Source organism: Nicotiana attenuata, unplaced genomic scaffold (genome assembly GCF_001879085.1).
Source record: "Nicotiana attenuata strain UT unplaced genomic scaffold, NIATTr2, whole genome shotgun sequence".
NCBI lineage: Eukaryota > Viridiplantae > Streptophyta > Magnoliopsida > Solanales > Solanaceae > Nicotiana > Nicotiana attenuata.
In genome coordinates, this window is record NW_017670312.1 from 150,010 (window position 1) to 174,022 (window position 24,013).

Consider the following 24,013-nt stretch of genomic DNA (forward strand, 5'->3'; position numbering starts at 1 on the left):
ACTTTTTCCATCAATTTGTCCCTTTCAAGCTTGCAAGCATCCAACAACATATTCAGCGTCCTAATTTTGACATTGGCAGCATCTAATTTACACTTGAATTCATTGATTACTATCAACGCTTTGTTCGGGGGGGCTTGGTCTTACCATTTCCAATATCCACATGACTCAGTTCTTACAAAATAAAATCAATAACTAAGTTAAAGAGCAGAAAAATAAAACTTTAAATGCGTCGACGAGTAATGAATCACAAACAAAATTCAAACTTACTTCAGGTTTAACACACTTGTAGACTCTCCTTCCGGGTTGTTTGTAGTCGTCGAAGTGAAGTTGTTCGCAATCTCCCCACAATAGCACCTCCTTCTCGATGTAACACTAAAACTAGACATTGAACCAAGACTATAAGATAAACGAAGAAGAACAAAGAAATTGAATGGCAATTATAGCGTTTCAGTTGTGGAAGAGAGGGAGGGACATAGGGCTTCTGTTGCTAGAACAAAAAATGAGCGAACAAATTAGGGTTCACACGTTAATGAGGGTGAAGGTTCTAGTATTTTAGGGTCGGCTAATGGGTTTGGGCCAGACCTATATTAAAACTAACCGAATAAGTTTGGTGTTGTCATACATTTTATCTGTTAAAATAAGAGTATTTGAGTTTAATAGTAAGATGGCAGGGGCTTTAATGCTCTGATAGGATAATGGAGGGTTTATTTAAACTAATGATGACACTAGAGGACGGATCACACCCTTCCCCGAAAGAAAAAAATGCCGTTCTAATAAAAGAGCTTCCCTTGCCTTATTTTAGCTTAACTGGGAAGCATATAGTCTGCGGAGGCGTATACCGCCTTTAAATTCTTCTTCCTCTGTTTCAAACGGAAGAGGAAGAGGAAGAGGAAGAGGAAAGACAAAGGGTCTTGGAACTCGATCCACCATAGATGGGGTTCCTCGCATACACTGCGCTACTTCTTCCCTTACTCTCTTTGTTTCTTTCAACTCCTCCCGTTGCTGCTCTCCAAGGTTACTCTATTTCCACACTTCCCTTTTGTTTTATTTCTCTTTCAATCTGTTATTATTACTTTTGATTTGGGCGTCCCATTTTGCTCCTCGTATTTTCATTAATGGAGGATCAATTTTACAAATTTGATACCCATCGACTACTAACATTAGTCTTTAACCTTTAAGGTTTCATTGTTAAGAAGCAAAACTAACAAGCAATTTTTTTTTTTCTTTTCCCGTGATCTCTGCTTAGAATGTAATAACCTTCTGTCTTTTAGCAAGTTTTTAGGGCATTATCAAAGGAAGAATCCTTACTCGTTTTTATATCAATTTGACCTGAGTATTTCAAGAAGATTTCATGTGATATAGTTGGAAACTTATTTCCCTAATTGTATTCTTTTGTATCTTTCACCTTTTCTTTTTTGGAGTTTGAATTGCGTACAAGTATCTCTCAAGAATAGACATTTGGATATGGACATTCACGTGATTACCAGAACACTATTGCAACATTTCATAAAAGATGTAATATTGACTGTAGAAGTTACTATAAATGGTATATATTTAATGGCGGATGGTGCTTAATTTAGACCAAGGAATTATTCCCAAAATCACACCCCCCAAAAAAAAAAGCCCCCAATGTCCATGAGTGAATTGAAGGCCTGAGTAATCAGTTCTCTGGATATAGACTCTTGTCGAAGTGTCACATTATTCATGATGTTAGTGAATAGGATAAGTCATATGTCCAGTCCACGTTGCTTAGTTGTCAAAGCCAATGATTCCAAGTGCATGTCAATGCGCCTTTGGTGAACTTCTCTGCTATAGCACCTAAAAGGACTAGCATTGATGTTATTGAAAGGCTGACAGCCTTGATGAGACCATTTTCTTGAAAATATTTGTTGCCTTTTAAATTGAAGATAAACATAACGCGTAATAAAGACTTTGCACCTAAAATTGGTCATTCCTTGATAAAAAGAATCAAGCCTTTTTATTTGATTGAGTATATAATATTTTCTATTTGTACTGTTTACGTTGTCAAAATATTCATATTACCCATTTTTAAGTAAGTCAAGAGGTTACTTTATTTACATATCTAAAACAACTTCTTTCCTTTTATATAAAAAAGTTTACTTTTATACTCAAAGAACCACATTTTATTTTATTTAAATACCTATAAACCTATTATTTCTAGAAAATGGGGTCCCCCAAATTTGGGGGCCTAAGGCACAAGCCTTAGTAGCTAGATTGTTAGAGCCGGCGCTGTTTTTATGCATTAGGATTATGAAGGATCAACACCAAGTACTCATGCCCATTTGACACTGCTATGCCCAGGACAAATAAAGATACCATGGAATACATATTGGAGCATAATGCCGTAAAAGATGGAGAAGAATCCTGCGCTGTTTGGTGAGCTTAGTGAATGAGCAAAGATAAATATTTTAAAGAATCAACTATCAATATAAATTGAGGAAAAAACGGAAGATAGAAGTCAAGTAATTAATCATGGATCCTTGGGCCATCATAGCATTTAAAATATGGTGAATTATCATGAACTTCTACCTGTTCGATTCCAATAATCTGAAAAGCATTATGGTGACATCTATAAAGTATATGATTTGTCCTACTCTGTAAAAGATTAGATAAGCCAACTAAAATATTACAGAGATACCCATGAATGCATCTTTAACTGGGACAATAACAGACTAGAAGGTAGTTTTCCAAGGTTTACAAATACTCAATGTTCTGACCACAAATACAAGGCTGCAAACTTGATAAAATTTAATTTTGAAATAGCTTCTTCTTGGGACTAATATACTTGATAGCGCAAATGAATCAAGATGCCGACTCACAAAAGTTGGCAGAGCTTACTATTTTGATGTTAGCACTCTATCTTTTATTTCTCATTTAGCATTTTGATATGACAGGTATCAATTTGGAAAATCAAATACTGGATGTGACTCCAATTAATTCCTTGAGAGACCCTTTGTCAAAAGACAATGTATTATGTGAACGCATACTAATCAGTGGTCTATCAAGATGGAAACTTAGCAGTTATTCTAGTGCATTTCGAGTCAGTTTGGTCCCGTCAGCGGTAATCCCAGATAGATTGCTTGGAAAGATACAAATTTGCTTTCACAAGTAAGTTGAGAGAATACCTCTATTCTCATACACCATTTAGTCTTCCTTTTGAAGATTTTGATTCAGCAAGGTTTTGTACCGTGCAGGAATTCCTCTATTGGCTTGTGCCAGTGTGAACAAGATGCATGGAAGAATTTACAGAAAGGTCCATGGAGCTCTGTCATGTCCCCTTACGAGGATAGAATTCTTGACGTGAAGTTTGTTGGTCTTTCTGGTTCTGTTACTGTTACTCTTGAAGAAGGTTAGACATATGCATAGTTATGCTTGGGACTTTATGGGATCTGTGAGATCTGTTTTTTGTATGTTTCTTGCCTACTGTTTAGTTACCTCCTTTCTGAACGATATGCAGATTTACAAAGATGGCGTCTGGTCTTTCTTGCTTTTGGTATGGTGCTACTGCTTATGGCACCTATTGTGAGCAGTTGGGTTCCTTTTTACTACAGCAGTTCGATGGCTATTGGAGTTTGTCTTGTCATCATTGTCCTTCTGTTCCAGGTATGTTCATCTTTAGCTGCGTAATGGTTTTTCTGCTGTCATCACGTTTATTTTGTATCAAAATAGTTTTAAGTATTTTTCCGATTTATATTACATGTGTGCACTGATGCTTGTGGGTATCACCATCTTACTTGCTTCAATTTTTCACTTTCGCCTGTTCCTGTAGGTTTTAGAGCTTGTGTGTCTTCTGTGTATGTGTTGGCCCATATGGCCCTTTAGCTCCCATACCAGTGTCATTGCCCAAGACAAAAAGACTTTACTGGACCTAGAACTCATGCCATATCACTATAAGTATCATCCTTATTGGTCTAAGAAGCTAACCAACAGAATCCAATTTTATAAATGTAAGTGTTTAATTTTATGGGTTCAACCAATCTGGTACTATCTCCCATCGTTCTTTCCTTTACATTCTTTTGTAGAGATAAATACTTCTATTGCAGTTGAAGCATCGGATAACCTTTATGGATAGAAGATAGAAACTGATGTAGTAGAAAGCTGCAAATCGCTCCAAGAACTTTAGGATTATTACATCTAGTGGTTCTCAAAGTGACAAGGAAACTCTGCAGAGGGATCTATTGGAATGTGTAATGAAAATTCACTGGCTTTTATAGGTTTAGGCATATGTATAACAGTTTTGCATAACTGACTGTAACTTGTTACTTTCCTCTATGGAAAAAAGAATATTACTGAAGAAAAGATATTGCAGAAAGATGATCAACCTTAGAACTCTGCCAAAGAAGAGACCTTAAGTGTGCCAAACTTAAAAGATATTGCAGAAAGATCAACCTTAGAACTCTGCCAAAGAAGAGACCTTAAGGGCCCGTTTGGACACAAGAATTTTCACTTTTTCTCGAAAATGTTTTACTTTTTTTTCGAAATCAGTGTTTGACCATAAAATTTTCAATTTTCACTTGAGGATGAATTTTGGAATTTTTCGAAAATGTGAAAAACTCCAAAAAGCTGTTTTCCAGAATTTTCACCCAGATCACTCACAAAACTTAAAAAACAACCCAAAATTATATTCATGTCCAAACGCTACTCTAATTTTCAAATACCATTTTCACTTGAAAACTTTTTTCACTTTTGTTTGGAATTTTACAATTCTTATGTCGCCCACTAAGTGTACCAAACTTTTGTGGTATTGGCCGCTTTGGTAAGTTCAAAAACTTCGATCAATCATAAATACTCTGAAAACTAACTGTCTTTTTTTTTTTGGCTGACAGTTCGTGTCCATCATTTTCTGTTCAGATCCTTCAGGACATATGCTTTTATACGCTTAGGACTAGAAGTTTTTCCTAACTTTGTGATGGAAAAGAATTGTCCTCTTACTGTCTCGTTAAAGATAGTAATGAGCTCTTTGGTGTTGATATACTTTTATTCCCTTCTTTATAAACTATGGAAGATGTCAGGTGTCATGTAATTTGCTTGTAACCCGGTCCAATTATGACCATTTTTGTCCATTGATGGTTGACCTGCAAATGACAGCCATACTAGATGACCACTGACTTTTTTTCTTTGTTTGAATAATGCGGCCACATGAGATTATTAATAAATTAGAAAACAAAAAAGGACTCAAGAGGATACAAACATAGGCATAATCTGTAATTAGGAAACAACACCTGACAAGAAGTAATCCAAAATAAACAAAAAAAATTGCACAGGATATGATGCCATTTATCTAGGATTAGTCGAGGGTATGTAAATGAGGGATAAAAAGGAGCTGTTTAAGAAGAGACATCTACAAAGAGCTAGAAGAGCCTGAAAGGACTAAAGAGCTGTATGTTTGTATCACCTAGATTTGTAAGGTTTACATTGAAAAGAAAATTATTTAGCTTGTACAAGTTTCTTCGCCCAAAGAAAAACAATTTTTCTCATTGAGCTTCTTTTAGAGTCCTCTAATAACATGTCATTTGTTACATTTGCTTCATTGTACAGGGGATGAAATTGCTCCCAACTGGAAGGAAAAATATATTCTACCTGACTATCTATGGTTCAGTGGTTAGATATTTTGTCCAAACAATTCATATTTCAGCATTTATAAATTTGCTAGCTCTGATGTTCTTAATGACATTCAATCTTAATCACGTTTCAGCTCGGAGCAGGATCTTTTTTGGTGCATCAATTCTCAATGCTGATAAATTCCATTGTCTCAAACTTTGGGCTTGGTGAAGAGTTTCACAATCCTGTATGTTCTTTCTTTGTAAAAGATGTTCTTTTTATAGTTGATCAGTGGATTAATCCTCGTCTGTCTTTTTTCCTTATCTCGTCTTGTTACTGTGTGGCTTGTCATTATTGTGGTCAAACTTTTTTTCTTTGCTTTAATGTTTTTCTGACCCTCAACTTTAAAAGTCCACGGGCAATTTACACTTTACCTACTATTATGTCTCAGTGCAGTTCATTTGAGTTTGAACACCTAGAGATTTGTGCTTTGTATTAGTTAATTGAACTTCCACATAGGATACCTGATCTAGAACTTGAGTTAATTCTTTTGTAGACATATTATAGGAAGACAGCTAGGAACAACATAGTCTTTTAAGGGCATATTGCTTTGGCCCTCCCTCCATTCATGATTTAGTAAAAGATCATATAAGCTATTAGATCTACTCAGCTTTCTTAGGTTTTTTCTGTCAGAATTTGTGATATAATTCACGTTTTGGAAGTCAAGCTAAGTGAAACTTAGGTTACAAATCGTTTTGTTGGTAATTCTAATTTTGAAGCTAAAACTATCATGAGCAAATAGGACCTTAAAATTTTTTAATTTTTAATTTATAGTAATAGTGTTATTGTCTTATTTCAGGCTGAAATTAGTCAAACTGATTATTCAAGTTGGACTTTATGACCCAAAAAAAATGCATGTGTATATGTTATACCCTGAATGTATTTCATCTTGATTTCAGGTGGCTGTATTTGTTCTTGTTGGAATCATCCTTGCTGGAGCTGGTCTAGGATATTGGTTGGTGCGGAAATTTGTTATATCAGAGGATGGAAGTGTGGATGTTGGTGTTGCTCAATTTGTTAAATGGGCCTTACGCATCGTTGGCATTACCTTTGTCTTCCAGGTTTTGAGAAATTTTCTTTTTTGTTCAGTTACATCTACATTGATATGACGGCATTGTACATACAAATGTATGTTCATCCTATGCTCAGTTGCTGAGTTATAGCAGAAATCATAAAGATCTTAAGTCTTTAGTTGATTAAGACTAGAATTGAGAAACTGAGTGAGAGCAAGAATATAATGATTCTGCGATGTCTATTTAAGGTCTTTTTGAGACTTTACAGACCTTGAGAGAGAATCCTGCAATATTGCTAGGATAAAAATATCTTAATTTTATAGGCACTTCATTTAAGTGCTTTTGCACCATTATTTCGCGCAGCTCATTTAGTGTTTAAATTACAAGCTAACATCAAGTGGTGCTCAGGCAAACTGTATTTTCAATGGTGCAATGTGGACACACCATTTCTTCTGAAGCACTTTTAGCGTTTAGATTACAAGTTAAGCTCAAACACTTTGCTCAGGGAAACTCTATTTTGAATGGTGTCCAGGGTTTTAGGCCCAAAAGACTTCAGTAAGGCCAAAGTATGCCTTGGTTTAGATCCAAAATCAGTCTGAAAAGCTCCACATTTGTGCCTTTTCCAAAATGTACTTTCTTGCCAAGTCTTTTACAAATTACCGGTGCTTTATGCACAAGCATCTTCCTACATTGTTCCCGAAACTTTCATGTTATCAACAACTTTTGACATCTCTGCCGGGACATAAGATACCTTAAGAATTTTCACTAAACGTTTGAAGCAGTACTCCATGTTAATAGTTCTTATTCGTCAAAAGAGTGCCCCCGCAAATGGGTCCATGGTCCCTATGAGATATTCTTTTGCTTAGGTTGGGCATAAATCTTACATGGCCACCTTTGAGCCATTTTACAAACCTCATTCATGCTTGGAATATGAGTTGGGGATAGCCGGATAGGAGAACCAGTGAACCATAGTTGACTGGATGTCATATGAGACGGTTTGAAATATTGAGAGAAGAAGTCATCATTGTCTTTTCGCACCTAAGAGTGTGGTCCATTGGTCAATGAAGTGAGTGCAAATCTTGGAAACCACCAGGTTTCAAATCCCGGCGGAGACAAAAAACACTAGTAGTTTCATCGTAGCTGCTTAATCCTTGGTGGGTGGAGTTACCTGTGCCATGTTGGCGGAGCTAGCAGGTATTCAGTGTAAATTCGAGGTTTGCGGAAGTTGACCTGGACACCACCATTATCCAAAAAAAGTCATTGTCATTATGAAGTGCTTGAAGCGGAAGAAACTTTAGGATGACGTCAACATTAAGGCATTGAACATAACATTTTTGTCACCTAGTTGCATATTACTATATCCTTGTCTTCTCTTCCTTTATTTCTTATGAAAATTCTTTATTTCTTCATATTATATATATGTAGGTTTTTTCTAATATTACACCATTGGGAACCTACAATTGGTCACCTACTGAAAATATTGTCGTTTAATGAGACACATCAGTTATAGTAGCACTTGGCATTAATGACATATGAACCTTAACGAGTGACATAGTAGTGATGGTGGTTTTAGTTGGTCGGAGTGGCACTGGCCTATCAACTCAATTAACCACGATTACTGTGGGGGGGGGGGGGGGAGGTGGGCACTGCCCTGTTTTATCTTTATTTGATGATATTCTTACTAAAAAAGATCAAGATACTCCTTTGCATTCTTAGGTAAACCGCGTGGGTATGTATACCTCTCGGATAGTTTGACATTTCTATTATAAACCGAAGTTTGACAATATTGGTGACAGTTACTTAGAGAGACATTCAAACTATTACTCCCTCTGTTCCAGTTTATGTGAACCTATCTCCTTTTTGGTCCGTTCCAAAAAGAATGACCCCTTTCTAAATTTGGTAACAATTTAGCTTAAACTTACAATTTTACCTTAATGAGAAGCTTTTATAACCACAGAAATACTCTGGGACCCTTTTCGACTTGTTTAAGACCACAAATTCTAGAAGTCTTTATTTTTTCTTAAACTCCGTGCCCAGTCAAACAGGTTCATAAAAATTGGAACGGAGGGAGTATATTTTTAGAGTTTACTCATGGAATAGCTTGAGAATAGCCAAAACGGAAAAGGACCAAAAATACTCCTATCGTTTGGTAAATGGCTTAAATTTATCCTCTGTCCACCTTTTGGTCCACAAATGCACACAACGTTATCTTTCGGTCTAAAGCTACCCCTGTGACTAACGTAATATTGTGTGGGTCCATTTTTAATCCACTGGCATAATTTCATTGGGCCATGTGACACCCCAATCCAGATTAATTTCTACCTGCCCCATTTGTTAAACCTGCACCAGATTTCGTTCTAACCCAGCTCCAATTATAACTCGTATATTGTGGTAGCCCCTCATTTCAGTCTTCTTCTTCATCAAATTAGAGCAATTCAATTTTTTTTCTCCTCAAAATTTCCTCCTCGTTTGAGGTATTGAAGGGTCATATGCTTCAAGAGAATTGATTGCCGCGGAACTAGGCTCCGCTACTTACCTTCATCCATCTTGCCATCACATTTGGTGTTTGCTTGTTCAAGGGTTTCTCAATCATGCTTTCTATGACATCATCTAAAAGATCCATGCTAGATTAGCTACTGTAACTATTATAGAAGATTGGACATCTTTTGTATAGAAGATTGGGCGTATTTTGTAGAAGATCATGTTCTGATGTAAATTCTCTACTTTTTGGTATACTTCCTGTATATGAGAGTTCTCTCCCTTTTGATTAATACAATTTACCTTATAAAAAAAAAACTATTATAATTTGTTTGACCCTTGATCTTTCAATAAATCCTTGTGGTGAAGGTCATATAACTTAGGAATGAAAAGTCAATCTTATCATCAGCAGGAGCATATGGGTGAAGTACTGAAAGAGTTCGAAGAATCAAAAGTGAGTCTATGGAGGAGGCTTGTGTTTCTTAGGGATAGTATATTTTATTTTTCTTAAAAAAAGATGAACCGAAATATTCATCAAGAAATTTTATTAGCGATAGGGAATTGAATATTGCACTGATTAGTTGGATGAAGAGATAGAAATTGGACAAGTGAATAAGGTTCCAGGAGGAGGAAGAAGTGCGTAGCAAATTGGAGGGTAGAAGAAAATGGTGAAGATGAGAAGTAAATCAGGACTTTAAGGAGGAAGAAGTTGCGTTAGAACGAAATCTGGGCCGGGTTTAACAAATTGGGCGGGAAGAAATTAATCTGAAATGGAGTGCCCCGTGGCCAAATGAAATGATGCCAGCGTGATTAAAAAGGACCCATGCTCTATTCCGTTAGTCGCGAGCGTAGTTTTAGACCGAAAGATAATATTGTATTTATTTTGGACCAAAAGGTGGACGAATGGTAAATTTAAACCATTTACCAAACACTAGAGGTATTTTTAGCCCTTCTCCGTAGCCAAAATAAAAGCCAGAATTTAACCTTTTTAGGTGAAACGTAGCATGATTTTTCCACATATCATGGTACTTGTCCAATGAAGTGATTGCTTTCAACTCGTTAATTACTCTTGGCTCTGAAGAGCATATCACACATTTGAAGTCTCTCAAAAGCCAGAATTGCTTAGATGTTTACACTTGAATGTGGAGAAGGTTTCCAGCAGCCATTTAGAAATGATGTACTCGTAGAAGACAATTCTACTGAATTGTGGAATAGCTTTTCTATTTTGAAAAGTTGAGATCATGGATGAGCTTTCCACTTTGGTTTTGACTTCGTTTTAACAGATGTAGTATACTCTCTCTGTTTCAATTTAGATGAGGTAGTTTGATTGGCACGGAGTTTAAGAAAAAATGAAGACTTTGGTAACTTGTGGTCTTAAAAGCTTAAGGGGTAAAAGCTTTGTGAGGCTATAACATTTGTGTGGTTATAAAAACTTCTTATTAAGGGTAAAATAGGTAAAATGAAAAGCTTAAAGTTGAATTATTTTCAAATTTAGAAATGTGTCATTTATTTTGGAACAGACTAACAAGGAAAATACCTCATCTAATTTGAAACGATGCTTCCTTGAAGCTCAATAGTTTTTTTTTTTTGTTTTTTTTTGATTTGCATCGGGTGTCCGAGTCTCTAAGAGCTCCTCAAGTGCACAGGCCCTCGGCAAGGAGTTTCCCGCAAGTGCACCACGGTTTATTCAGGTTTTGCTCAGTCCGATGGCCCTCAGAATTCAGAAATTGTTTGCACCCAGTGGGTTTCGAACTTGAGACCTTGAAAGGGACAAACCCCAAGGCTCTAGTCTATTGCCACCAGGCCAACCCCTGAGCTCAATAGTTTTTCTACAAGTAATTTAAACTTATGCAAAGTACTTATTCTTTTAAATGAACGGTGGTCAGAGTTTGACAATGTCTTATCATTTTCTCTTTCTTTATAAAAGAATGAATGTTTATATCAAGTGGTGCAAAAAAAGGCATGTCGCTTAGGGTAAAACGCGATGCTAAGATTACGTACTTCCCAAATAAAGAAAGGTGTTATTCGACTGGCTAAAAAGAAAAGTATGTCACATAAAATGGGACAGAAGGAGCAATACGTTTTTGCAGTATGCCTCCTGTTGCCTTTACTCTGACCTCATCATCTCAATGAGTTACGAATATACACAAAACTATAAAGCCTTACAGTAGTTCTTTTTTTTTTTTCTTTTTTTTTTTTAGACGGTAACATATTGTATATTAATCTATCAATCAAATCAAACCTAGTGAAATACCACAAGTGAGGTCTGGGGAGGATGTATTAATGTATAACGACACAAAAACTGTGGAGTCACCCATAGTTACAGTAGCTTTAACAACTAGGTAATTCTCTCGAATTTATTCGTTCCTCTTGGATATCATTTCCCTACCTTGATTTTAACTTATATTGAGCCAAAGTTACTTCTGTATCATGCACAAAACTAAAGGAATCAGGGAAAGATCTTTTATAGAACACTCCTCTCAGTTTCCCTAGTATGTTTCTATACTCAGATTCCATGTGATATAGAAACAACGTCAATGTACCACTTGAGGAGTGAGCTTATGATAATAAAGGAATTTCTTCCTAACTAAATGTCCATAATCACTTGAGGAGTAAGCTTATGATGAAAAAGGAATTTCTAAAATCATGATCCCCAATCCTCCCTCTTTCATACCTTTTATAACTGATGAATAGTATAATTGTCGCATATGGTTGAATAAGGATTATCCAAAAGATGCTCTCAAGAGACATTGCTACAAAGTTTGTGAAGTTGAATGATCTGCTTGCAGATTTTTTCACCAAGTCCCTCGCTGGTCCTCGTATTAATAACATATGTAACAAGCTCGGCACATATGATTTGTATGCACCGGCTTGAGGGGAGTATTAAATAGTTACAACAACAACAACCCAGTGAAATCCCACAAGTGGGGTCTGGGGAGGGTAGTGTGTACGCAGACCTTACCCCTGCTCCGGAGGAGTAGAGAGGCTGTTTTCTATGGGAGTGTTAAATAGTTATGTGTAAATAATCCTAGTCCCATATATAGCCGAGGATTTACCATCTAAGTTGTATGATGATCTATTGGAGTATCCAACATCTGCCTTTCGGAGATGTTCAACATAATATTGACTTGATTGTTGACTCTATCATTCCAAATCAGTCAGCATATTGCGTTAATCCTAAAGTCCATAAAAGTATACATGAACAAGAGGAATTATCACCTAAAAAGGGTTGGAGGGGTATTTAGGCTTGTATATACTTCTTCTGGCAAAGACCCTAGCTACTGTGAGGTAGATCAATGGGGAGACAGAGAGCTAGCACCTGTGTTTATTTTGAATGGCTCAGAGAGGAACATAATATGTTTGAAGGAACCGAAAACATATGTTACCCATACTTTTGCTGTAAATATTTTGTATTGATTGTTGGAATGACTTTCTAAAGAACTTTACTAGTCAGTGTGTAATTTTGGCACCATATTTATAATAAAGAAAAAAGAAAGATTATGTAGCAAGAGGGGAAAATTCACTGGCTATTCTGGTTGAGTGTCAGGCATCGTCATTCTTTTAACATGTATCATCAGATATTTTTCTCTCTTTTCGGTAGAATGTAATTTCTGCTAGTTGATAGTTTTCTGGGACCTTTCTATTGAAGAATTTATTAAAGAATATGATTCCGCAGGTTATGCTTTTGACATCTAGATAGATGTGCTGTGTATATTTTCGCATTATGATGTAGTCAGATTTCTCATATACACACACATATATGCATGACACTGTTATTAACTTTGTATTTAGTGTATTAATTTTTGTTTTTCTTATTGCTAGAGCACGCTTGATTATCCTTTAGTGATCTTAGTGCTCAGTTCCTGGTGGCCTATTTGCTTTGGTGTTACTTCCATGCAGTGGCGACTGTCGAGGTAATTTTTTCTAGTATTTTAAGTTCTCTTTTGAATTTTTTATTCAGGATCTTATTTGTTATGCAATAGTCATGGGCTTATTCTTTTTTTATTTATCCTTTTTTTTAATAAATAATAAACTCTTTCATTGTTTTTCTTACCAAGATGATGTGTCTTATACAAAGTGTACGGCTGAGCTTTATAAATATAACTACTATCCGTTCAAAAAAATATTATGTTTACACCAAAATTGTAAATGACTGAAAGATATCCTTTGATTCCCATGCTGGTCTTTCCTATTCCTTGAAAATTCTTTTTCACCAAGTTGTCCCAAGTGCGCATAAAGCAATTGTCTTTCATATCTTTTTCTTCCTACCCTCCATCATCTCTACTATCACACTTGCACAACATCCAGCACCATTTAAAGTGAAGCCAAGCTATATAAAATTAGAGGATATTATTGTCCATGTACTTTGATGCTTGGAATGGTGTGATCCATGCTCTCTTATGTGTCTTAACATGGGCTACTGGCTTATTACGATTCACTTTCTCTTCCTAAGATTGCTGATAGCATCCCACATAGCAAAGCTTGTGAAGAAGATCACTTCTATCAAAGAAAAGAGTCACTTAAGAAGGCATTTCCAACCGAAGCTTCACCTGTTGTAGAGCCGTAACCCATCACTTGGCCTCTCTATGAATGTGCATGCCAAGATCTTCGTCATTAGGGATGGAAATAGAGCGGGGCGAGTTTAGTCTTAACCTGCAAAAAAGTCAAACAGCCCCGTCCCGTACCACAAAGCAATTTTTTTGTTTTAAACCCGCCTCACCGCACCCGCATAAACCTGCCCCGCTTAAACTTTCTTCAACTTTTTTTTTTGCTTCTTGCATTAATCAATAGATATTTTTTATCGCATGAGAAGACATCTTACTTTTTAAAATGATATTTAAAAACAAACCGTAGAAAACTTATGGACTATGATTTGCAAAGTTGCTATATACTGCAATTGTAGTAATTAGCATTGAAATTAAGTTGTATTCTAATAATTATATGGTGAAATACATAAAGGGCCCCTTTAAGTTGTCCTGAACGATCAGATGAACACCTTCACTGACCCCATGACCATTAGACACTTCTTCTCCACTAAAATGCAACCTCGTGAACCCCTCACGCTGACATGGCAAAAAATTTGAGCGCGTGAGACCCTCAAAATTAAGTCTTTTTCTTTTTGTTTTTTACATTAACCTTAGATTATGTGGACCCCACTTACCTGCATCTTCATGCATGCTTATCTTCTTCAATCTTCAGATTTTTTACCTTTGATGGAAAACAAGAATAACTGCTTTCAATATACATTGTGTTGCTTATACAGTCAACTTTAAGCATTTAAACTGCTTTGGCAGCCCAAATAGCAAGCTAGCATAGGAAAATTGGCATCTCAAATTTTGTGTTTTTGTCTCCTTCAACCTCAAAATTGCCGTTACCATTTCCATCACTGCTACTACCACCACCATAAGAACTCCGCCCACCTCCTCTATCTCTACTGTAGTTGCTTCCACCACCACACAAAAAAGTATACCAAGCAAATTCCTTCAATCTGTCACCCTAATAAACCCATTCGAGAATTTCTTCTCCACTATCTTCATTGTTACCATAATGAGGATTTGACATCTTTCAAAAAGTCTACAGAAATTTCAATGAAATATAAGTAAAAAATGAACTAAAAAAGCTCTAGTTATTAATGAAATCAAATTACTACCATCTCCAGTTTACTTTTTTATGGAAAGAATTTAATTTTATTTGTAAACAATCTCAATCACTTCTCCTTAAAATCTCATCAGCCGCCACCTCCCCTCTGGCCCGTAACCCTCTTCAGCCACCATTTTATCACTTCTCCCTAAAACCACCATTATATCCACAACAGCATAGCCACTTTCTCACCTTTTTCTTTCTCCCTCACAAAAATATTATTTCATTCTAACTAACAACCATCGATGGTCGTCGATCCCGTCGCCCCTTTTCTAATTTTTAATCTCCTTTCCATCGTTGTAACCACCCCAAATCTTAGAATGTCTTGGGCTGCTAGTCATAGGACTAACGATTTTCACCTACAGGTGTTGTTTGAATAATATTTCGAAATAACCTTTTAGAAATAAGCTTTTTCTAAGTTTCTTGGATTGTTATTGTTTTAAGAATTTTGCCCACAGGAAAAAAAAAAAAAGAACTTCTGACAAGTGTCAAGCTACAGATCTTTTGAAAAGAACCATTCAACCATTCAAGTGATGAATCGACAGGATCTCCACAACCGCAACCCGCCCCGCCCCCGCATACATTTTGTTAAAAGATGTTTGAACCCGCACCGCACCCGCATATTTTATTACCCGCCCCGCCCCGCATGATCTCTAACCCGCACCGCCCCGCACCCGCACCGCCCCATTGCCACCTCTATTCGTCATTCTCTTCCACCGAAAGCAAGAATGGCATAATCAATCCCATCTGTAGCCGAAACCTAAGCTAGCGAATAAGAAAGTGATTAGTCTTTTTCAGTCTTTTTTGATGCTTTGGTCTTCCATACTGACTTCTAAACTTGCCTCAGATCCTCTCCGTTGAGCAAACATTATTATATGACTTCATCGTAAAACATTGACTGAGCGGCCCTTTTCATGTCGTTATCATCTGCTCAAACTGTATGTAGCTGTAGATCTTTTGTAGGAAATCGTTGACCGTATCTCATTCACAAGTCTTTTAAAAGATACTTCCTAAGACACCTTGTCTCAACATTTCTTCAGCATTTCATGTTTTGTGGTATGCCTACCTATTAATCGTGACATAAGAGTAGATTAGGGAACTTATTGAGGTTAAGCCTTAAATATACATTAAGCCAAAATCCGATGTGAATTCTATTCCTTACTATGTAAAAGGTTGTCTGATTCCCTCAATATTCCTTCCCCACAGTTATCCTATATAATGTTGCAAGATCATTCAAGAACCACCATGCTTTTGGAATATATATTTGGCAAAAATCACTCTCCTCTGAAAGGCCTCGCGTTCGTCAGCTAATCTGCATAACATTTTTGTAGTAGAGCTCGGTTGAAGGTTGACAACTTGCAAATACTTGGGGCTTTGTGACCTTTGATGGTGTTACGCTCTCCCAAAGTCCTACCAATTAAGACATGCTGCTTATCCCCTTAGCTCTGTAGTCTATCCTTTAAGCATCACTCGTTAGTTCACAAGCTTGTTGCTAACCAAGGAAAGTATTGTGAATATAGGCAGGAAAAATGTCAGAATGCTTGATTAGGTCAATTTTATGAGAGTCACCTTAGCTTTGGTATTGTTTCGTCCGGCCCTAGCCCTACAGCCTTTTCTAGGCTTTCTTGATTTGTTGGTAATCTCCATCTCTGAATTTCCCTCTAAGTGAAAGTCTCATGAGCTTTGTAAGTAGAGTGGCCACTTCATGGTATCCATTTAGCCAACTGATGCGGGACTTCTACCTCCAATTGATCTCCTGTGCTACCACGACCATGCTCACCGTTGACCTCTCCCTCCCAAATTTCCACATTGTAGATCAATTAATTTGTCTCTTCCTTTTTCTTCGGTATATTTAGCTCCAAGAAGAGATTCACCCTCTACTCTGTCAACTATTTCCCGGTGAAACTCTTGATTCATTTTTAGTAATCCAATTATTTTATTCATGCCTTAACCACCTCCTTGAAGTTATCTTATCAAATGTACATTTTTTTTAAGTCTAAGGGTTTTGAAAAGTGATATTCCGCTATTCATTCCTCTGCGTTCCAAAAGAATAGTTGAATCAGCTATTGGTTGGCAATGCTTGTACAATAAGTTTTTAGCCCTCCGCATTCAAATAAGATTTTAACGTACGTAGTAATCACTTACTAAAGCTGTGGTACTTACTCTTCACCTAGCTCTTTTGACATGTTCTTCCCATCATTATTTATTGAAGAGATCAAGCGACTAAGTTCCAATGCCTCCTTCCTTTCTAGTTGTCTTGTGATTTCGCCAACAACTTCGCCCTTCCCCTCCTTTTTACCGCTTCTCACTTTTCACACATAATTCATCATTTCCGTCTCAAAAATAATTTGTTGAAGCCGTGCAATTCGTGTTGAATTTGTTGATGCTTATTAAATTGGTCGTTGGAGGATTTACTTTGAACGTGATCAACTCACACACACCCCAAGTGAGCTTGGAGGAGGTTAAGAGGCGCTTCTAGGTGGATTTGGACGAAGAAGAATAGTTAAAGGTGAGGGAAAAGAAGGCCCATGAATTGGACCAAGTGAAGTGCATCAAGAACGAGGATAGCATAGTTTTGTTGGATGAGGCACATATTCGTCGGAGATGGCAGGCTTACTTCCATAGACTCCTGAACGAAGAGGAGGACAAGAACATTGTGCTGGGGTATTTGAATACTCTGAGAGTCGGCAAGACTTTGGGTATTGTAGGCATATTAAAGTGGAGGAGGTTGAGGGGGTTATGCGTAAGATGAGTAGGGGTAAAGCGACTGGGCCAGACGAAATTTAGTGGAATTCTGGAGGAGTGCGGGCAGGGCGGGCTTGGAGTGACTCACTGAGTTATTTAATATTTTTTTAGGATGAAGACAATGCTTGAGGAGTGGAGGTGGAGTACGATGATCCCATTGTACAAGAACAAGGGTGATATTCAAAATTGTAATAACTATCAGAATATCAAACTGCTAGGCATACTATGAAAGTCTGGGAGAGGGTGGTGGAGTTGAGGGTGAGAAGCTATGTGTCTATCTCCGAGAACCAGTTCAGATTTATGCTAGGGCGTTCTACTTAGGAAGCCATCCACTTTTTTAGGATATTGATGGAGCAGTATAGGGAGAGGAAGAGGGACTTGCATATGGCATTCATCGATCTAGAATAGCTAGAAAAGGCTTACGATAAAGTGCCGCGGAAGGTTGAGGCTAGGGGTACCTGTTGCATACATTAGGGCGATTAAGGATTTGTATGATGGAGCTACGAATCGGGTGAGGACAGTGGGAGGGGACGCGGATCACTTTCCAGTTGTGATAGGGTTGCTGGCTTCAGCCCTCAACCCTTTTTTTGCCCTGACAATGGACGCAGTTACGCGCCACATTCAAGGGGAGGCGCTGTGGTGCATTGCAGATGACATTGTGCTGATTGACGAGACGCGAGGCAATGTTAACGCGAGGTTAGAGGTTTGGAGGCAGACACTAGAATATAAAGGTTTCAAGTTGAGCAGGACCAAGGCAGAATACTTGGAGTGCTCATTCAGTGGTGCGACTCATGAAGCGGACGAGGTTGTGAGGCTTGATTCACAAGTAATCCCCAGGAGAGTAAGTTTCAAGTATCTTAGGTCAGTTGTACAAGCGGATGGAGAGATTTGATGAGGACATCACACATCGTATTGGGCGGGGTGGTTGAAATGGTGGTTTTCTTCCGTGTTTTGTGTGACAAGGTGCCACCAAAATTTAAAGGTAAGTTCTATAGAGCGGTAGTTAGACCGACTATGTTGTATGGGGCTGAGTGTTGGTCAGTTAAGAGCTCACATGTCCAGAAGATGAAAGTAGCTGAAGAGAGGATGTTGAGATGGATGTGCGGGCATACCAAGATTGATGGAATTAGGAATGAAATTATTCAGAACAAGGTGGGCATAGTCCCTTGTGGAGGACAAGATGCGGGAAACTAGACATAGATGGTTCAGACATGTAAAGAGGAGAGACACAGTGAAGAGGTGTGAGAGCTTGGAGGGCCTAAGGATAGGTAGGGGTAGGCCGAAGTAGTATTGGGGTGAGGTGGTTGGGCAAGACATGGCGATGCTCCAAATTACCGAGGGCATGATTTTTGATAGGGAGATTGGAGGGTGAGGATTAGGGTAGAAGGTCAGATGGCCCCGAATGGTTTTCTTGTTCTTACTAGTAGCATTAGTACATACTCTCGTATTCTTTTTAGTCTTTTTTTTTATTATTTTTTTTATGTTGTTTTTAGTCTTAGGTTTCTATTATTGCCCGTTGCTTTCGTTTTGATCATCTTACTATCTTGCTGTTTTCAATGCTCTTCTTTTCCATGGCTCCTCATTATTATTTCTAGTTATTTTTTTTCATTACTGTTGTGCTTGTGCTTCACTGAGCCGAGGGTCTATTGGAAACATGCTCTCTATCTCCACGAGATAGGAGTAAGGTCTGCGTACACACTACCCTCTCCATACCCACTATGTGGGATTACACTGAGTTTGTTGTTGTTGTTGTGTTGTGCAATTCGTGTCGGGCCCAAACACCGTTAGGCTCATTTATTCCACTGAAATACTCATCAATGTATCATACCCATCCTTAAAGAATCTTCAAATTTGACCTATCCTTGTTCCACCCAAAGGCAGCTCTCAGCATTGTGATGAGAAGGGGACAATCACCGACATAAAAATTGCAATGCATTCTCTTTACTTGTTGGAGCTTCATAATTTGAGCATGAGGGGTCATGATTCCACTTTGACTCGCCTAATTCTAAGGTAATTGAAGAGCCTTCCTGTTCTGCGTCTTCCTTTGTCTCATGCTTGAAGCATGAGGGTCTCCCTGTTCTGCCTCCTCCTTGTCTCCTCCCACATCCTTCCGACACCAATCGCAGACATGGAGCAGCACGGATTGCTTGCATGTTTGCTTTGGCTCAGAAAGTATCATATTTCCTTCCTTAGGTTCTTTCTCCTTCTCAAACTTCTTTGGGGGACAATAGTTGGCTTCGAGCTGCGGAATGATAGGTGGTCTGGATCGTGCTTCAGTACCATCGGGTTTTTTGATCTTGCGCTGCTGCTTTGCACTAAAGATTGTTCTTAACAAAATAGACCCTTAGTAGGCTTTTGGTTCATGTGGGCCTTTCTGACGAGTGGTGATGACATCTTTCTTTATTTAGAGGTGATTTAGTTCCCCAACCACTCCCCTGCCATAAACCCACTTCAACCTTCTAACAATGTTTGGACTTGTAATAATAATTTGTTTGAGGCTTTTCTTGGGGGAGCACCTGAGGGTGAACGAAATGTGTAGCTCTAACTGTTACTAGGATCACTATAGATCAGATTTTTGGGGTTCTCCTTTTCTTCCTTTCAAATATTTCTATTTACCTTTTCCACGTATTTGTTTTCTGTAAGGATAACTTTTCCAACTGCTAGTCCTTAATTTACCTTTGCTTGCTGAACACTTTGGTCAATTGCCAAAGTTTGGTAAGGACTTTTGATCTCTCATTTCTTTAGCTAATGATTTGACATTTAGTTTAGTGAGCTTCGTCTGAATCTTTTTCTTTTCACTTTCCTGTGGTAAAGTGTACATAAATGAGCCAATCTTCCTACTTTAGATAGAATCTTATCGTCAGCCTAACCTCCAACGACTTCCATTTTAAGGGCGCTTCTCTTTCTTTCTTTTGTCCCCTTCCTGGTGGGGGGAGGCAGAGATGGATTTTTCTTTCTCGTATCATGTAACTTGATGCTAGAAATGTTTCTCGGTGTTGAAAGGTGTGATGCTCTTAGTTCCCACTTCTATGCTTTGTGTGCAGTGATTTGTCATATTCTGGAATTGGAGGTGCTTGGGCAAAGAATAGCAGGCAGATGAACATGAATAAAAAACGTGCTGAGTTCTTTAGCAAATCCAGAAAGTTTGGTTCTGTTGGAGTTCCACATAGTATCCCAAAGAGCTCATTTGCATTGTCTGATTCTCCTGTTAAAGGTATTAGCTCTAATTTATCATTATCAAGGCACCACATGTAATACTTGTAACTTGCAATGGAGCTAAAGAGTGATGTAAATTATTTGAAAGCTATTATCTAACTGTAGTATTTAACATGCACCATATTATCTTGTCCAAGCTCTAGTTGCCATGACTAGGCATGCAGGCAGGGGGGGGGGGGGGTAGTAGTCCCTACATTATATCCTTATATGGTCTTGGGCAATCCTTACCTCTAGAGCTAGCTTTTGAGGTTGAGTTAGGTCCTAGGTCCATTTGCTTATCAATCTTTAATAGCAAGTAGTCTGCTTCATGTCTCTTCAAAAGGCAACGAGGAAATAAGGGAGTTAAGCATTTGTGGGCCTTTGCAACTACAACAAGATAGTACCAAGCAAATGCACAGTTTGTCTTATACTGGAACTTTAAGAAACGAAAGGCTAAAGACACATTTATTGAGGTTTTACATGAATAACGATACAAAAGGTTTGACATTGACAATCGTTCTTGAGTCTAGGTATCAGTTGTGAATGTTGTGAGACTTGGAAGGTCATGCTACTGTGAGTAACCAAAAAGTTGTAAGATCAGTCACTTTGTTATAGAAATTTCAAGGACAAAAAATTCTTGTCGTGCTAATGGGAGTAGCCAAAAAGTGGTAAGAAACCTACTGCTAAAGTACCCCCCTCCATTTCATTTTATATGGTGGCTTTTAACCTGGCACGGAGTTTAAGAAAGACAGACTTTTGACAATGTTAAAAGTACCTTTGGAACTTGTGTTCTTAATTACGCCAAGACAATTTTATGGTTATAAAAGCATGTCACTAAAGATAATTTGGAAGTTTCAAGTTACAGAGCTTTCAAATATAAAATGGTGTCATTTTTTCTTAGTGCGGATTATAAAGGATAGGATGCTATATAAAATTTGGAACAGAAGGAGTAACAAATGTTCTAAGAAAATGGGTTGTTCCAATGACAAAAAGAATAAGAGGAAATATGTTTTGAAGCTGGGCAGTCAAAGTAAAGTTGTAGCCTGTAGGCATTAGGTGCATCTTAGAGAAAGGGACCTCCTTAAAGTTCTAAAAACTGAATTTAGGCTGTTCTTCATCCCCCCTCCCCCACCCCTCCCACCCCCCAACACACACACACCCAAAAATAAAAGGAATAATTGAGGCTATGTATGTTGTAGCTGTTTCATTCATTGTATGCTTTAGACAGTTTGAACATTTTTACTCATTTCTCAAAGGTAACGTGTTATGGACGGCAAGTTACCTAGAGTGGACCTACTTTCCTCCTTGGGAAGTCCAGAAAGTTCTAATGAGAAGATTATCCTTGCACAAAATATTTTTATGTCTCATCGCGGTGAGAGTTGCTCATCCTTGGTGCAATTTATCAGGCTGCATCTATTCATGGCTGTTATGAGAAATCTCAGAGGTTTACTTAAGTTGACTGTCCCCGGGTTGGTAGCCATGTCTGTTTCAGGTGGTTGTGGATCGTGATAGAATCAATTTTTGTCTGTCCAAATAATTTTCATGGAGCTGTATAAAATTGCTCAACCTCTCAATTGGAGAGGTCAATAATGTTGGACCATTTGCAAGTGGAGCACTGCCTAAGTGACATCAGTGTTTGTTAACTTGTGAGTTGTGACATCTTCATGTTAGGTTGTTAGCTAAGTTAAAGGCAAAATTGCTAGGCTGAAATTCAAAGTTGAGCATTCTAAGAGTAGCCACAGCTGTTCACACAGGTTCAAAGCATTTCTTTCACAGTTTTCAAGCTTCAGCCACTATCCTATCATAAAACCTATTGCTGTGTGATTGAGACTAGAATTTATCAGTGCTTGCGGTGGTTCATAATTTGGATTCTACTAGGGACTGTAGTACCCAAACTATATTGATTATAGCACCCAAACTATGTTGGTTCATATTATGCAACTTCTAGCTATTCTTGATGCAAAATATCCAACATTTTGATCTTGGTATTCCATATTTATGGATTAATTCTGGTTATGTCTATTATTTGATGCTTGCAGGTTTTTCAGATGGAAAAGGGAAAAAAGTGCACGAGTACTATTCAACTTTTCACAAGACGCCCAACAGAAAGAGATTTTCAAAAAAGGAGTGGGAAGATTTCACGCAAGAGTCTACCAAGGAGGCTGTAGCTGAATTAGCTTCATCTCCCGAATTCACTGATTGGGTCATCAATCATGCTGATAGAATACAGCTTCTTCCAGAGGATAGTTCAGATGAATCAGTTGTTAGTGGGTCAGACTCAACAGACGAGAATGCTGCAGAGAGTTGTAGTGGGCTTGGCTTGTTTAAGTGGCATCGTCGCTAGTAGCACCTTCCTCTTAAGCTAATCATGGGGCATCACCTTTAAACACCAGATGGGAGTGCCACACTCTTCTGATTAGACCAAAGCTCTTGCCATTCTTCAGTTTTCTCGTATGCTTGGCAACAGAGTAACTATAGTCTATAGGTATAAGTAGCTGGTAATAGTTACGAGTTTTGAGTTGTAGCCGTTGGAACCAGCATTTAAAGCAGTAGTGGTAGCTCCTTGTATGTTGATAGACTGTACATATTCAAGCTTTATCAATTTCTTCTGTATTTCATCAGTGTTTCATCTTCAAGATATCTTTTCTCCATATTCGCTTGCTTGACTCTTTCTTTGTTCGCTCAAGAAAGAAAGATGGTTTAGTCCTTAAGGAGCTCTCTTCTGATGGCCAATGCGCCCATGAGATTCAAGAAATTTGGAAGGTAAAATCGCACAAACCAAAAGACAAACATGAAAGTGATGAAAGCAATTGAAGGTAGGGGTAGGAAGGATAATATACCAATTATTGTAGTAATCTCTTGTAGGCACTAACAACAAATACAACTTGAAAAGCAAGAACGGTGGATCAAGTGAAGCAATTAGATGAATGCTGCCGCGTCAGCATTTAACTGGGTTGACATTAATTTTTGGAGAGATCCTTCGTTGAAATAACAATTGTATACTTAGGGAAAGTAAAAGCAACTAAGTACAAACCACCTTTTTGTGAAGAATCATTCCGTATCAAGTATCAACGTTGATAGAAAACTAACGATTGTTTTTAGATCCTTATCAAGTGTTGAGGCTTGTGGAATTTCTATAAATAGTTGAATATTATGCTAATGAGTAATGACAATACTCGAGACGTGATTTTGTGGCATATATCAGGGCAGGTCTTCGAGAAGCTAATGTTGGAACCCTATGTTTTGGAGAAAATTTTGTTATTGCTTAAATGTTGCATCCACCTTTCTTTACTATACCGTCTTCTGTTCTAATTGCGAAG

General features: G+C 37.9%; 1 protein-coding gene across 1 annotated transcript; it reads left to right on the plus strand.

Moving 5' to 3' along the window:
• Positions 1 to 727: 727 nt before the first annotated feature.
• Positions 728 to 23,344, plus strand: LOC109237651. The gene is made up of 10 exons (XM_019403975.1): positions 728 to 1,014; positions 2,916 to 3,129; positions 3,216 to 3,370; positions 3,479 to 3,624; positions 5,560 to 5,622; positions 5,717 to 5,809; positions 6,522 to 6,683; positions 12,936 to 13,027; positions 20,543 to 20,712; positions 22,733 to 23,344. Exons 1-10 carry the CDS (start codon positions 933 to 935, stop codon positions 23,035 to 23,037), a joined length of 1,482 nt encoding a protein of 493 aa, XP_019259520.1. The 5' UTR covers positions 728 to 932; the 3' UTR covers positions 23,038 to 23,344.
• Positions 23,345 to 24,013: the final 669 nt, after the last annotated feature.